We start from the raw sequence: 14,387 nt of genomic DNA, 5'->3' as shown, positions 1-14,387 counted from the left end.
TAACAACAACAACAACCCAGTGTAATCCCACAAGTGGGGTCTGGGGAGGGTAATATGTACGCAGACCTTACCTCTACCCGAGAGGCAGAGAGGCTGTTTCCAGGAGACCCTCGGCTCAAAGAGGCAACAAGAGACACTATATTAGTACTATCAATAGACTCATAATAAAACAACATAAAATACCATGAAATCCATAACATAACATAAATGCCATAAAAAACAAAGTAACAGCAATATAAGAGATATAGGAAATACGAGAAGGATATAAGGTATTAATACACAACAAATAAAGCCCATCATCAGTAGTTGATCAATAGCATCCTAAGACTAACTCCTAACTGGCTAGTCTCACTCTAGTGCGCTGTAAAAAAGACATCACAATTTCCCCTAACCTACAACCTTAATGCTCGATCTCCACAATTCCCTGTTTAGGGCCATGTCCTCAGTAACCCTAAGTCGCGCCATATCCTGCTTGATCACCTCTCCCCAATACTTCTTAGGTCTCCCTCTACCTCTCTTCGTACCCACCACCGCCAGTCGTTCACACCTTCTCACCGGTGCATCAGTGTTCCTCCTCTGAATGTGCCCGAACCATCTGAGTCTTGCTTCCCGCATCTTGTCCTCCATGGGGGCCACACCCACCTTCTCTCGAATATCTTCATTTCTAATCTTATCCTTCCTTGTATGCCCGCACATCCACCTCAACATCCTCATCTCTGCAACTTTCATCCTCTGGATGTGTGAGATCTTCACCGGCCAACACTCGGTCCCATACAATATAGCAGGCCTAACCACTGCCCTATAAAATTTACCTTTCAGTAACAGTGGCACTTTCTTGTCACACAGGACTCCCGACGCTAACCTCCATTTCATCCACCCCACCCCTATACGGTGTGTGACATCCTCGTCGATCTCCCCGGACCCCTGAATAAACGACCCCAGGTACTTGAAACTACCCCTCTTAGGGATGACTTGAGAATCAAGCCTCACTTCCGTGAAGGGGCTAAATGGAAGTGAAATTCTAATGGTCAGTTCTCTTTTTTTAGTAATTATTAAGCAAAGTCAGATGTTAAATTGGAAATAGAGTTTGTTGTCTGAATAAAGTAGGCAAGTTATATACAAAGAACAATGACATATAAAACTAAACATAGCTAGTTCGAAAATGTTTACATTTTCCAAATTGATTTTTATTATGTTTTGTTGACTAGATTCTGAATTCGACATTCAGTTTTGTTAAACTTATTGACTTGAGTTTTAAGTGAAAATAGTACGGGTAGCCAGTTTTCGGACGGGTGATTTGCATCTATACCCGTTTTTTGGGTCACGTTTTAATTTGTGTCCGCTTTGCAAAAAAAAAATGCAAGCGTACCCACTTTTTCGCGTAACTTCAGCATACGGGGCTGAAGTAGCAAAGACAATCACGCAAAACTTCAGCATTCTAGTAGACAGGCCTGAAGTAGCAAAGGCAGTGCTAAAGTTTTTTTTTGTCCTGGATAAGATGCTGAAGTTATTTAGTTCATTTGTAAAAACTTAAGCGCTAAAATAGCTGAAGTTTTTTTTGTCCTGGATTCATTAGTTTTGTCATAAACCTTTTTCAAAAGTTTCAGCAGAAGATGCTGAAGTTATTTAATTTATTTGTAAAAACTTCAGCACTAAATAAGCTGAAGTTTTTTTGTCCTGAATAAGTTTTTTCAAAAACTTCAGCAAAAGATGTTGAAGTTATTTAGTTCATTTGTAAAATTTCAGCACTATATAAGCTAAAGTAACATTTTGCAGGAGAGAGTGAAATATAAATGGCAAAGCTTAAGTTCTATCTGTAAAAATTGAATCAGCACTGAAACATTTCACAAATTTCAAGTCACTTGGCGAAAAATTCCAACAATTTCATCATTTCCTCCTTCCTAACATCAACAAATTTAGTGATCTGTTGAGGGGAGAGAATCTTTGTCATACAAATTTTCTTCATAAAAATCCAGTACTTGCTATAGTCCAAAGTGGAAAACAATGTGTCTTTGTAAATTTGGTACTTTGAAGAGCCAAATTCTCCCTAGCAGCAAACTTGACATCATTGGTCTTAAAAATTTCTTTTGCTATAGCGTCATTCGACACTGTGGCACATTAAGAATTTTACCATTCAGACAAGTACAAAGGCAAAAGAACTGTGATCCTCCTCCTCAGTCTTCTCCTTAAATAAAAAAACTGATATTATTCTCCTGATCTGTTAGTACTACTATTCTACAGAATTAATCATAGTATCTTTCAGTTGTTAATAGAAGAAGACGAAAAAGAAGAAGAAGAAGAAGAAGAAGAAGAAAACGAAGGAGGAGGAAGGGGCTGAAGTTTTTTAAAAACCGGGTACAAGTTAAAACTTTTTAAAAAAACGGATATATGTTAAATGGGGGCGACCAAATAAGACGCCCTGTGTAATTTTTACTTTTAGGACTGGTAATTGAAAAATAGCTAGCGTTTGGAAAGTCATTGAAAAATAGTCATTATTTTTCTACAACATGAAAAGTTCCAGCAAGGGCGGCCCTTTCTTAAAGCAAGTAAAGCAACCGCTTTATGCCCATATTTGTGGGGGCCTCATTTTTTGTTACACCTAGTAGACTATGTATATGTTTAAAAAAGAGTTCTGTAAAGTGAAAAAGTTTGATTTCTTTCTTTAACAAACATAAAGGAGAAGAATTTGCAATTGTTATGATTCTACCAAGGAAATTGTACTTGAAATGAATATCGAACCTAAATTTTGTAAAAAACGTGTGATATATAGGAAGTAACAATTTGATGCAAATGTTGATAATGAAATCTCGAAATTTTTCGAAGAGTCCTTTAGAGTTGATTACTTTTATATATAATAGACAAGACTATTTTTTCACTTCAAAATAGATTTGAACAATTCGAATCATATGAAAATATTTTTGGTTTTTTATTTGGCAATAAAAACTAAGATCACTAGATGTCCGAAATTTGAAAAAAATATTACCTTAATCTTGAATGTTCCTTAAAGCATAATAATCAATTTGATAATGATGGTTCAGATTTATTTTGCGAATTAAAAGTATTAAGAAAAATAGTATAATTAAAATATAACAGTTTAATTGATATACCTAATCAAATAAAAAGATATAATTCTTTTTCAAATGCCTAAATTGCTTATGGAATAATGTTCATAACTCATATTACCGTTGCTTCAGCGGAAAGAAGTTTTCAAAATTAAAATTGATAAAATCTTACCTAAGAACAACAATGTTACAAGAAAGGTTAAATGAATTAGCTATATTGTCAATTGAGAAATACTTATTAGGAGTTATTGATTATAAGAAAATTATTAATAACTTTGTATCTAAGAAAAACTAAAAAAATAGACTTCAAATAAATAATTAAAAAAAATTAAAAAGTTATATTTGGCGTTTGGCTTTAGGCCACAAAATTCGTCGGGCCGCCCCTGAGTTTCAGCATAATATACTGGAGATTGGTGCATCTGTGTATGAACTTCTAGCATATTATGCTGGAACTCCAACACACGGAAAGTTCCAGCATAATATACTAGAGATTGAAGCACATGTGTATGAACTTCCAGCATATTATGTTGGATCTTATATTATACTGGAACTCCAGTATATTATGCTGGAATATTTTCCAAATTTTGAACAGTATTTTCGTTCAAATTTATCTTTACACGAAAAGTGGCTAAATTTCGATTACTTTTGAAATTGTGGCTATTTTTCAATTACCACTTTGTAAATCTGGCTTCTTTTTTTAAAAAAAAAAATAAATTCACCCGAGTTTTAAACTCAACATTCAATTGCGTACAAGTTGCGGGTAAAACATAAGTACTATCTTTCCCTCCCAGCTTAAGTGTTCTATTTGGGTTTGACACGTTTATTGAGATTTTAAAATAAATAACTACTATATTTAAATAGAATTTAACCCAAAAAGGGAAACAAAATTGACTTCTTGATGGATTTGAACATTACATAGAATAAAAGTAGGTCCCTGTTTACGTTCTTGGTAACAAAATAATGAATAGTAATGATAAGTTTAGAGAAAAGATTTCCAAGTTAGGAAAGTCTGTTACTCTTGTAATATGTAATAGAATTTTAAGTTATATACAGTTCAATTTATAACATAAAGAGTGTTCTAAATAATTTTCAAAATTTTCTTGATGGGCAAGAGTTACACGCTACATGTCTTAGTGAGAGATAATAAGTACCGGGTGAAATAGTCTAAGAGATGCACACACAATATCACCGTTATCACAAAAAAAAGAAATCTAGAAGTAACCATTTTAACAAGATAATTAAAATTTCAGGGGTAAATTGGACACGTACAACATTAGCAGTAAACAGGACCACAAAATTCAAATACTTGCGGGTAATAGAGTTGATATATATACTCAGAAGATAATCCACTCGGATTCATTTATGACTCTATCTATTCAGTTTACAATATACTAAGATAATTACAGTATGAAACAAAATAAATACCAGTGGGCAATAATAAAGACATAAAATTTGATACCCTAAGAATATGTGGTTGTGTTAGTCAAAGAAGCTTATTTAGCCTCAGTGAGTTCGTTCATAGTGAAACCAGACAGTTCAGCCAGCTCTGAAAGCTTCTTCTCTCCGCTCAGCACCTGCCACAATATATAGTTTTAATTATTAAGGTGCCGCAATGTAAAGCTAGAGGTTCAAATAGCATCCAGCGTGGGAATAACTGACGCCTTTATATAGGTTATAAAAGATTTTCCAGCAGAAAGAAGATTCTTGCTCACCTCCCCATTGATAATCCATGTAGGGAACCCTTCTAGTTTTGCTTCTTGACATGCATTGGCCATATAAATTCCTTTCTTGACTCCATCAGGAAAGCATTCCACATAGTCTAGTAGCTTTGATGCTTCTCGTCCAAACATCTTGTTGCAGTGACAGCAGAAATAACTAATTTAGTACAAACATCTCTTATACATGCTGTTAAGTGCATGATGCAAATCAGAGTATCTAGTGCAACAGCAAGGTTGACGAGGAAGCTTTTGATGAGAAGAGTAAAGAAGCAAAGACACTGAATTATTTTGTCAACGTTTCCATATTTCAGTGGATCTTTAAGGCACTTTTTAACATTTTTAAAGATGAGATGCCATACACAAAACAGTTTTGGTCACAGCTCTGAGAATCTGCTTCTGAGCTCTAAAATTAAATACATTGAAGCTCTTAGCCCAAATTCCTCCACCAGTAAATACACATAACAGATATGAAAGAAATAAAGATAAGGCTCCCTCTTTTTTCCCCTTTAGTCATGCTCTTGTTACAAATTTATGGGAGACGTTAACATTCCATCCAAGTAATTTGATGGGCATTCATATTCTTTCCTACCCATATCATGTTTTCCTTTGACTCTTAACCAAAGTCTTATCCATGTTTTCTTCTGGTATCTCTAAGAATCATGCTCTTTTTTTTTTGCCTAATGAAAAGACGTCATTACGCCATTGAGGCAACCAAAATTGAAATAATTCATCAATTAGAAAAACAATCATTTTCATATTCTATATAAATACAAGCAGAGGATGATATGGTTTCTATGCCCATCAATGCAATTTTAAGAAAGCACAACTGCAAAAAGAAGGAGACCTCTTTTTGTTCCTGGCAGTGAGAACACCAGAAAGCCCCATACATTTTTGCTCCAATTGAACGCAGGTGCTTCGCTAGGGAAATAGCAAAAGGTGTCGACGGTGATGTTATCTCAGTTGTGAAATATTCCAGTTCAGTCATAGCAGAACTGCAAAAGATGGGAAAAGGGATTTGAGTAATTGTTCTCTTGAATAATGTGCACGATCTTTTCACCAACTGATAGATTTCAGACAAACTAGAGTTTTAAGTGTGACTATACATCAAAAGCTTTTCTATCTTAAAATAACCAAGATATCTTGCTATTGATAAAGCTACAAACTGAACAAGCTTCTCTACTTGCTTAAAATTATAGCTCAAATAATGCATGAAGTGATTAAATAAGGTTTGTATTATCTGTGTAATGATGTAATCTATGCCAAGCAAACATCGACTTCAAAATTCTAAGCAATTTCAACCCAATAAGCTCACTGAATTCAGTCCGAGAAGAAAGGTCCATAATGTTGCAAACCTACTTCATCGAAAATCAGAAGGAACTATGATAAGATATTGCCTACTTACCCAAAAGAAATAGTTGAGAACTAAGTTGTGCGGACTCTTCGATTTTGGTGTCGTCCCCGTCCCAATAAGAGACGGGGACGGGAGCAGGATACGTCCCGGATTCGGTCAACTAACTTCGGACACTTTGACCGAGTCCATCAACAAATTTAGGAGAAAAATTGAGATTTTGATTTCTCAAAATCAAAAATAAAACAGATTTAAGTTATGGAAAATGGCATACCTTCAATATTGTAGTATTTTTGTCTCATGTTTTTGGAGAATGAAAGATTGAATTCTACAATATTCATGTAAGTATTTCACATAATATCTCTTAAAATTTACAATCTTTTTATAGCTCTATTTTTTATTATTTTGAATTTTCTTAGCCGAATCCCCGCGCCTGTATCCATATCAGGATCCGCACCCCCGAATCTTAAAATTTAGATTTTGCCGAATCCGATACTCGGATCCGTCCTCATATCGGATACCCGCACCCGAGTCCGAGCAACTTAGGTTGAGAAATGTATGTTGAGCCTAATTCAACCTAAAGCAAACTCAAGTGATGAGAATCGTCTACGATCATATAAGGAGATTACAGCCTCTGTACTTAACCAAGGAGAATCTGACTTGTCATGAAGAGGTTAGAGTTGAATTTATAGCTCCGAGCAATCCAACACCTACTCTGGGAAGAATAGACAAGGAAGTATAAAACAGAAAAGCTCCTGTTTTTTTTCTTCAAACCTTCCTTATATAATGGAAGAACTCCTGCCTATTGTCCTTTAAATCCAAAGACACTTTGGCTAATATTAACCGACAAGGTGTAAAGGCGTACAGACTATTTACCTGGTATTTGTTGGCTGAGAGGCACTGTATGAATTGTTTAGGGTGGAAACCACCAAGAGAACTATAAGTAACTGTAAACCCACCTCTTTTTGCACCTCTTGAGACCCCAGACCCTGTAAACGAAAGCCACATCTTTGTCATTAGCACTGCATATAGACATAGAAGCTAAACAAACAATATTATCTGTGGCGGAAATTACCTTTATACTGCTGATGAACAAACCAAACGACAATAAGGCAGAAGCTAAACAGTAAAGGCAAAATTCTCCAGAGAATTGTGTGCTTAGGATGTATAAGAAGTATGCACTGGCCGCTGCCATGGAAGTACTTGTTCCAAGTAAAAGCAAACGCCCATAAGCTTCACCAATTCCAAGCGGCGTCCTTTTCTGGCCCAATTGTATCCCAAGTACTGCAACTACTCCATAAGCAATCATACCAATCAATGGAAGAGGAACACCTGGCAAATGTAAAAGGATGAAAACTGAATCTCTTTCCAAAACATATTACCTGCAATTTAAGTGACATACTGCTTTCAATTTGATGATTGTTCAATCTATGTCTTTCAGATCAAAATAGAACATAGTCATTTTATGACGAATGCCAACAATATAGAAAATTTACTATCTCCATCTGTAAAAATTCACCTTTCACTTCTTAGTCCGTCAATTTTATTAGGTTTTCAGATATAATACCACATAAATAGTTGTATTCCTCCTTTTATTCTCTCACAAACAATTTTATCTCCAAATGGTAAGGGGATCCTGTTGCACTACATGGTCTTCAATAAATACAAAAAAGAGTTCCTTCTACTCTTTAGTCAAAATAAGACATTTTCAGTTGGGGAAATAGGGAGTAAAAATTGTTCTTTCTGGTAAGCAAATAATTCATATAGAGAATCAAACAAGAGGCTAATCATCAAAGAGAAGTGTGAAGTTTTTTACATTCTGTGCCGACCCCAACTTGTTTGTGGTTGAGGCCTAGTATTGTTTGTCTGGTGAAGACTTAATCAAATGCGAAAATATAAAACTGTATCCAACCACCTTTTCAGGTTCCCACCAATTTTACTTGTCCAGCAGTGTTTATATTGCCTGACTAAAATTTGTTTATTTTAACAAAACTTTAAGACATATATAGATTACTATAAAAGTTTGTTTCTTTTAACAAAACTTTAGATACGTATAGAAGGTTACAAAGATACTTCTAAAGCAGAAAGTTTCTAAAAATAGCAAAGAATATTACCAAACACAGCTGAGTAGCTGCTGTTGAGGATGTTGCCGCAGCTGCTACCATCACCAACAGGACAAAATGCTTCGGAGTTGGTGAGTTTGAGGTACGTCAAGTAAGAAGTTTCGAAAAACCCAACACCTCCAAGTGCTGCACACCAATTGTATGCTGAAATGCTTGTGTCAGCAGAAGTATTTGATAACACCACCTTAGGTTCTGACTCTGTCTCTGCATCTTCGACCTTTCTCGATGAGCAGCTCACTCGAAGCAACAACAATCGCCGAGCTGAATCTCTCTTTAAGAAACGAAGCAACAAAAATGTTAATATTGGCAAAAAAAATTGAATCTTGAAGAAATGAAGAGTGACTGTACCTTGAGTTGAATGAGGGAAGATATAGAATTAGAGCGAGATGGGGGGAGATGAGAGGTTTGGGTGGGAAAAGGGGAAGATGATACGCCGATGAGACTGGCCATCAGCTCACAATTGGGTGTCACCCGCCGTGAGTAGTGGTGGTTTGACTAGTTTGTCCCGTGGCGGTGGTTGGTCGTTAATTAAGCGTGCGGAAAATGTGCTCGTTACTGAAATTGGGCCATTTGGACCAACTCTTCAGCTCTGGCTCGCTTACTCAATATTAGGCTTTGGACAATATTTGAGTTGAACTAAACACAAAAGAATTGGTAAAAATAGCACGGTATAGCCAGTTTTCGGACTGGTCATTCTAAAATGGCCACCGTTTACGAAATCAATAAAAAATAATCACTATTTTGCTGCAACAGAGACCGGTCCAACATAATATACTAGAGTTCGGTGCACCTGTGTATGAACTCCAACATATTATGCTGGACCGGTATATTTTGCTGACTCCAATATAATATACTGGAGACTGGAGCACCGGTGCTCCAAACTCTAGTATATTATACTTGTTGGAACTCTAGTATATTATGCTGGAGTTCTAGTGTACTTATGTTGGAACTCCATCATATTATGCTGGAGTTCCAGCATACATATCCTGCAACTCCAATATAATATGCTGGAGTTCAAGCATACTTATGCTGGAACTCCAGTATAATATACTGGTGTATTTTCCAGGTTTTGAACAGTATTTTCGCTCAGATTTATCTTTACATGAAAAGTGGCTAAATTTCGATTACTTTTGAAACTGGGCTATTTTTGAACATCCAGTTGTAAATCTGGCTATTTTTGAATTTCTCCTAAAGAATTGAGGAACTAATGTGCTAAAGCTAGAAAAAAATTGGAATTTTTAACTCCTATAGCAAATATTTACACCTTATTTATTATAAATAAATATCTTTTTATAAAATTATATTCTATAGCTACCTTTTAGGTTTTATAGCAAATTATCTATTTATAGTCACTTCCTATTGTTAAGCCATTAAATACGCTCTGAAATATTTTTCTCTCTCATGCTTTCTATTCTCTCTCTCCCAATAACACCGGTATTGTATACAATTTTGTTAAACCCACGTACTCTCTCCTAACCCAGTATCTTCCCCACGAATACAACCTCCATTATCAACTGATTCATCTCCATTCTCTCTCTCAATTTTCAAAATTGTTTGCCTAAAAAGTTGTGGTAAGTGTTAAACTTATTAGTTTTTCGCTGGCACATGTATTATTCTGTATATCTGTACTGTTTTTGTAGAAACAATCACCATTGTTATCCTTTTACAGAAAACTCGGATTTTCTTCTCCAATGGATGATTCAACTCCTTACAAGAGGGTTATCCAAGGTATATCGATCAAAGCACTCAATTTCGAAAGGCCATCTTTCGATTTGCAAATCACGCAAGCGGAACATGTATTTGCAGGTTCAACAACAAATACAGTTGCAGTAAAGAGAACAAAAATACGCAATGACACATCGAAACGAGTCTAATTTGAGAAATTTGAAAGAATCAACACTTTCACTGTTTGTTTTTAGATGTATTTAGATATATTTTGATGACTTTAACTGTTGTACTTATGAATGTGTTATGTATTTCAGATACATGTATTCATCTGTATTTTACTGATAAATAGTTATTACAATGACTTTCACTGTTTGTTTTTAGATGTATTTAATTGTATTTAGATGTATTTACAATGCTTTCACTGTTGCACTTATGAATATGTTATGTATTCCAAATATATGTATTCATCAAAAAAGAGTACATGTTTTGAAATCTACAGAAAGATAGTAACAGAAAAAAGAAGGGATTGAAAATCTAGAGATTGCTCTGTTTTGTGATTTTTTTTGGCTGGGAAATCTTTTCTTTAACGTGAATTATAGATTCTGCGTGTTATAATTGAGTTAGTTGAGTTATATTAGGAGTATATCGCGTTAATTGATTCATTTACCGTTTTAAATAGCTGAAAAGATCATTTTTTATGCAATTTACGTTATTGTATTCACAAATACAGCTCGCAAATACAGTCGAATACAATCGAATACAACCGTTGCTTAGCTGACTACCCTGTTTCACGCCGAGTTTTGCTACTGTATTCATGAATACAATAGCTTAAGTATATCGAATACACTCTATAACAACTGAAACCATATCTATAGGAATTAATTTAGTAAATGATAGCTATAACTAGCTAATAACCACTAAACAATAGTGGTTTGTGAAAATTTCTCTAGAAAAGGTAAGGTCTACTTTACTTCCAAAATGTTAGAATGTTGAGGACTCTTCTAAACAACTATCTTTGTGGATGGTTGATGTTAGACTATAATTATATATTTTTAGTGCATTACTTACTTTATATTTAGGTGCTTTAATGCTAAACAATGTTATACTTATGCTTAATTGAGTCTATTTTATGTATAGGTACGTTGAAGACGAAATTGGAAGTAAAGTAGAGATTTTATATGTATTTTATACACTAAAAAAATGGTTCATGAGTATTTAATCTATATCTACCTATATCTATATCTATACTATATTAAAAGCACGAAGACCCTTAGCGAAATGTCATTCGCCTTTTTTATCCTCTAAAATTTTCCTTTAATAATTCAAAATCTTAATATTTAGGACCAAATATAACAAATAATTTTGATGTTGAACTATGTTTTAGGAATTCAAATTTTCAATGTTTTAATATCTACCCACTAAACATTATATTTGTATTCAAGACATTAAAGTCAAAAAATGAAGAACTGCTATTACTTTTTAATTTGAAGAAAAGAAATACTATTATTGGTTCTTCCATTTTTTTTTATCCAGTACTATTGATTTTTCTAAAAGTAAAGTTAGATGGGGAATAGAGTTAAAATAAGCCAATATACAATTAATATGAAGAATTAATTTCTACTCCCTATGTCTCAAAAATATTTATCGTAATGTCTACAAAAAGTTTCAATTATTTATCATTTTAGAAATTCAAGATAAAATTAATTATTCTTTTCCATTTTGTCCTTAGTAGTAATTATTCTTAAAGATGGAGATGAAACATAAATAAAGTAAATGTTCAATGAAGAGAGATTATATTAAAAACGACAAGTAGTTTAAGACAGAAAAGATATTTAATTAATACATACATTTTAATTAATATTTTCTTTAAAGGCGTGTAAAAGAGAAATACGACAAGTAGTTTAAGACAGAAAAAATATTTATTAGTAATCAAGACTCAAGAGCCTTTAAATAGGTAGAAAGATGATGAATTATTAGTGTTATGAAATATTTAGTTTTACAGCAAAAATGTAACTCCAACCAAACAAATAACTGGTTAATGTTAGAAATCTCATCAATTGGTAAATGTTACACTTTCGGATTATTAGTACAAAAGTTGTAGTAATCAATAAAGTCACAAAGTTTACTAGCAAAATTAATTAAATTTTGGTCGGTGGAATTGTATTTTCTAAAAGTTGAAGGCAATAAATTGTATTGGTATTTGTCCAAACAAACAGAAAAGAAAAATTTTAACTCACAAAATTAAAACTCTGTATCAAATTATTCAAAATCGCAAGTCAATCTATATTTTTCTAAATACAAGAGGACTAAAAACAAATAACATTGGATCTTTGATTAATATTAATTACTATGTATATATTGTTTTCGTCAACAACTAAAAAATATACTCTCTCTCTATATATCGATCTTTTTTAAAAGAAAAATGTGTTATGTAAATTGAAATAGAGGAAATAATATTTATATAAATTTTTAAAAATTTAACACTCACCGGTATATATACACGCGCAAAACGCGTATCCTAAAGCTAGTTTTTTTACATACACACTCAAAGCGCGTACCCTAAAACTAATTATTATAAAAGCATGAAGCTCAAAAGTTAAAAGTTGAATTACTAAAATGCCCTTCTAAATAACTTAAATATTTTACTAATAAATAAATAAAAAAGTCTCCTATTTTCCTTTCTCTTATCATAGGAACCAACACGTCTTCAGAGAAAAAGAATGAACCGTAGCCTTTTTGAACCGTTACCTTCTTGAAAGGCCATAGTTTTTAATGCTTGAAGAAAGGTTCCTTCTTCAATATTGTTCAGTCATCTCCATTTAATTGTTGGTTTTGCTACACTAATTTTCCATTACTGCTAAAAGGTCTTGTGTAAGAAGCAAAAGTTACTATATCCAAACTTTTCCTTTTTCACTTGCAGATGAAGGTATCATGCATTTTTTCGAGACATTTTTGTGACCCCGAATTGAACCCAAAATTGTGGAAGTCAATATGATCGATTTAGAAGTCATTGTTATACTTCAAGACCACAGGTACATTTGATGTTGCTGTCACTTTCTCTAATACATTTAAGTTGCATTATACTTGAATTGAAAACTTTAGAAGAACGGGTTGAACCTAATTTTCATCCTAATTTGTAAGACAAATCTATGTCAAGTTGCCATTCTTAAGAGATTTGTTTAGCAGGGTATTTATCTCAACAAAAAGAAAGATATTTGGTTAAAAGCAGTCGTTCTATCTTTTGATATCTTTCAAATATTTATACTCCCGACATGCACAGTGCATTCGCTCACAATTTGTTCAATTAATTTCTCTAAAAGGTGATCTTTTCATTGACCATCTTCAACCGTTGTGACAGGTTGAACATTCTTCTTTTTTATAAACTTTGTAAACAATAATTTACTTTTCTAAAAATTACGACATTAATATAGTAATGAGACTTGAATATTTGGACGTACCAATAGAATACTGCATGTTTTTTTTAACACACCAACAAAGAATAAAACCAAAATAAAAATAAAATCAAACCACAACAGAAAATAACGTTATAACGAATAAAACTTCAAAATAATTGTATGACAAGACGGCCATTTTAATGCCATTCATGATACATAGGTTCCCATATTATTTCATGCCTTAGGACTAGTACACCAAGTAGATAGTAAACACTAGAGAAAATTATTAATTGTTAACAGTGTTATGTATTTTTTTTAAAAACTATAAGTATCTTTGTCGTTGGCACACCCAAAATTCTGAATTGTCCAAGGAGACTCAAAACTCTCTGGTAAGGGCTTTCATCATATCATGGTATTTTTGAATAGCTAACTGCCCTATTGTTTAATTTGCTCTAGACCAATATTATTTTTTCCTTTGTATGTCCTTTTAATTTTTAAAGGGGTCTACTATGGCTAAAAATAATTTTAGTGTCAATTGTTTGGATGCTAATGTGCTAGATAGAAGCCAATCTCCACATCCAGATCAAGTACATGAAAGGACTTGGATGCTAATGTGCTAGATATATTTTTCATGCATTATACTCATTTATTTTTCTCCTTTACATTTATTTCATGTGTTTATGTAGTTGAGAAATTATAGTATCCAATTTATTAAGGATAGTACCTGAAACTGACAAGGGCTGCATTTTTGTTGGTCATTAAGAAAGAACTTAAAAGTAATTAGATTTTCGCATGCTAATGAGATACTTATTCGAGCCATATGGCAGAAATAATTTTACTAAATGTTCATAATCTATTTCTTAGGAAACGTTTGGTTAACCTTAGTATATTATCTTTTATGTATTGATAGGATGTTTAAATGACCAAAGACTTGGTTTTGATTTTAAGAAATTGGTATGTTGAAGTATTGAGGCAAAGTTAGTGAAGAGACTAATTATGAAACATATTTCTATGGACGATTTAATATACTTTGGAACCTCAAGCCTAATCACAAAAGGTATATTATTTTTGTT

General features: G+C 33.3%; 1 protein-coding gene across 1 annotated transcript; it reads right to left on the bottom strand.

The window, feature by feature from the left end:
• Positions 1-4,338: 4,338 nt before the first annotated feature.
• LOC107776750 (thiol-disulfide oxidoreductase LTO1) lies at positions 4,339-8,858 on the bottom strand. Its single transcript, XM_075250003.1, has 7 exons — positions 8,600-8,858; positions 8,243-8,522; positions 7,204-7,460; positions 7,005-7,117; positions 5,625-5,772; positions 4,775-4,912; positions 4,339-4,636 (listed from the first exon to the last, which is right to left on the bottom strand). The coding sequence occupies exons 1-7, from the start codon at positions 8,699-8,701 to the stop codon at positions 4,556-4,558; spliced, it is 1,119 nt and encodes a 372-aa protein (XP_075106104.1). The 5' UTR covers positions 8,702-8,858; the 3' UTR covers positions 4,339-4,555.
• Positions 8,859-14,387: the final 5,529 nt, after the last annotated feature.

This window comes from Nicotiana tabacum, chromosome 3 (genome assembly GCF_000715075.1).
Source record: "Nicotiana tabacum cultivar K326 chromosome 3, ASM71507v2, whole genome shotgun sequence".
NCBI lineage: Eukaryota > Viridiplantae > Streptophyta > Magnoliopsida > Solanales > Solanaceae > Nicotiana > Nicotiana tabacum.
Note: the sequence above shows the minus strand (reverse complement) of the source record. Positions and strands in the feature narration are given on the sequence as shown.

What these genes read in the sequence shown, in the direction of transcription:
- LOC107776750 (XM_075250003.1), bottom strand. Translation starts at nt 8,701, where the DNA reads ATGGCCAGTCTCATCGGCGTATCATCTTCCCCTTTTCCCACCCAAACC. An exon ending in CTTCCCTCATTCAACTCAAG is followed by an intron (nt 8,523 to 8,599) that starts GTACAGTCACTC and finishes CGTTTCTTAAAG; the next exon opens with AGAGATTCAGCTCGGCGATT. An exon ending in ACTGCCAGGAACAAAAAGAG is followed by an intron (nt 4,913 to 5,624) that starts GTCTCCTTCTTT and finishes CACTGCAACAAG; the next exon opens with ATGTTTGGACGAGAAGCATC.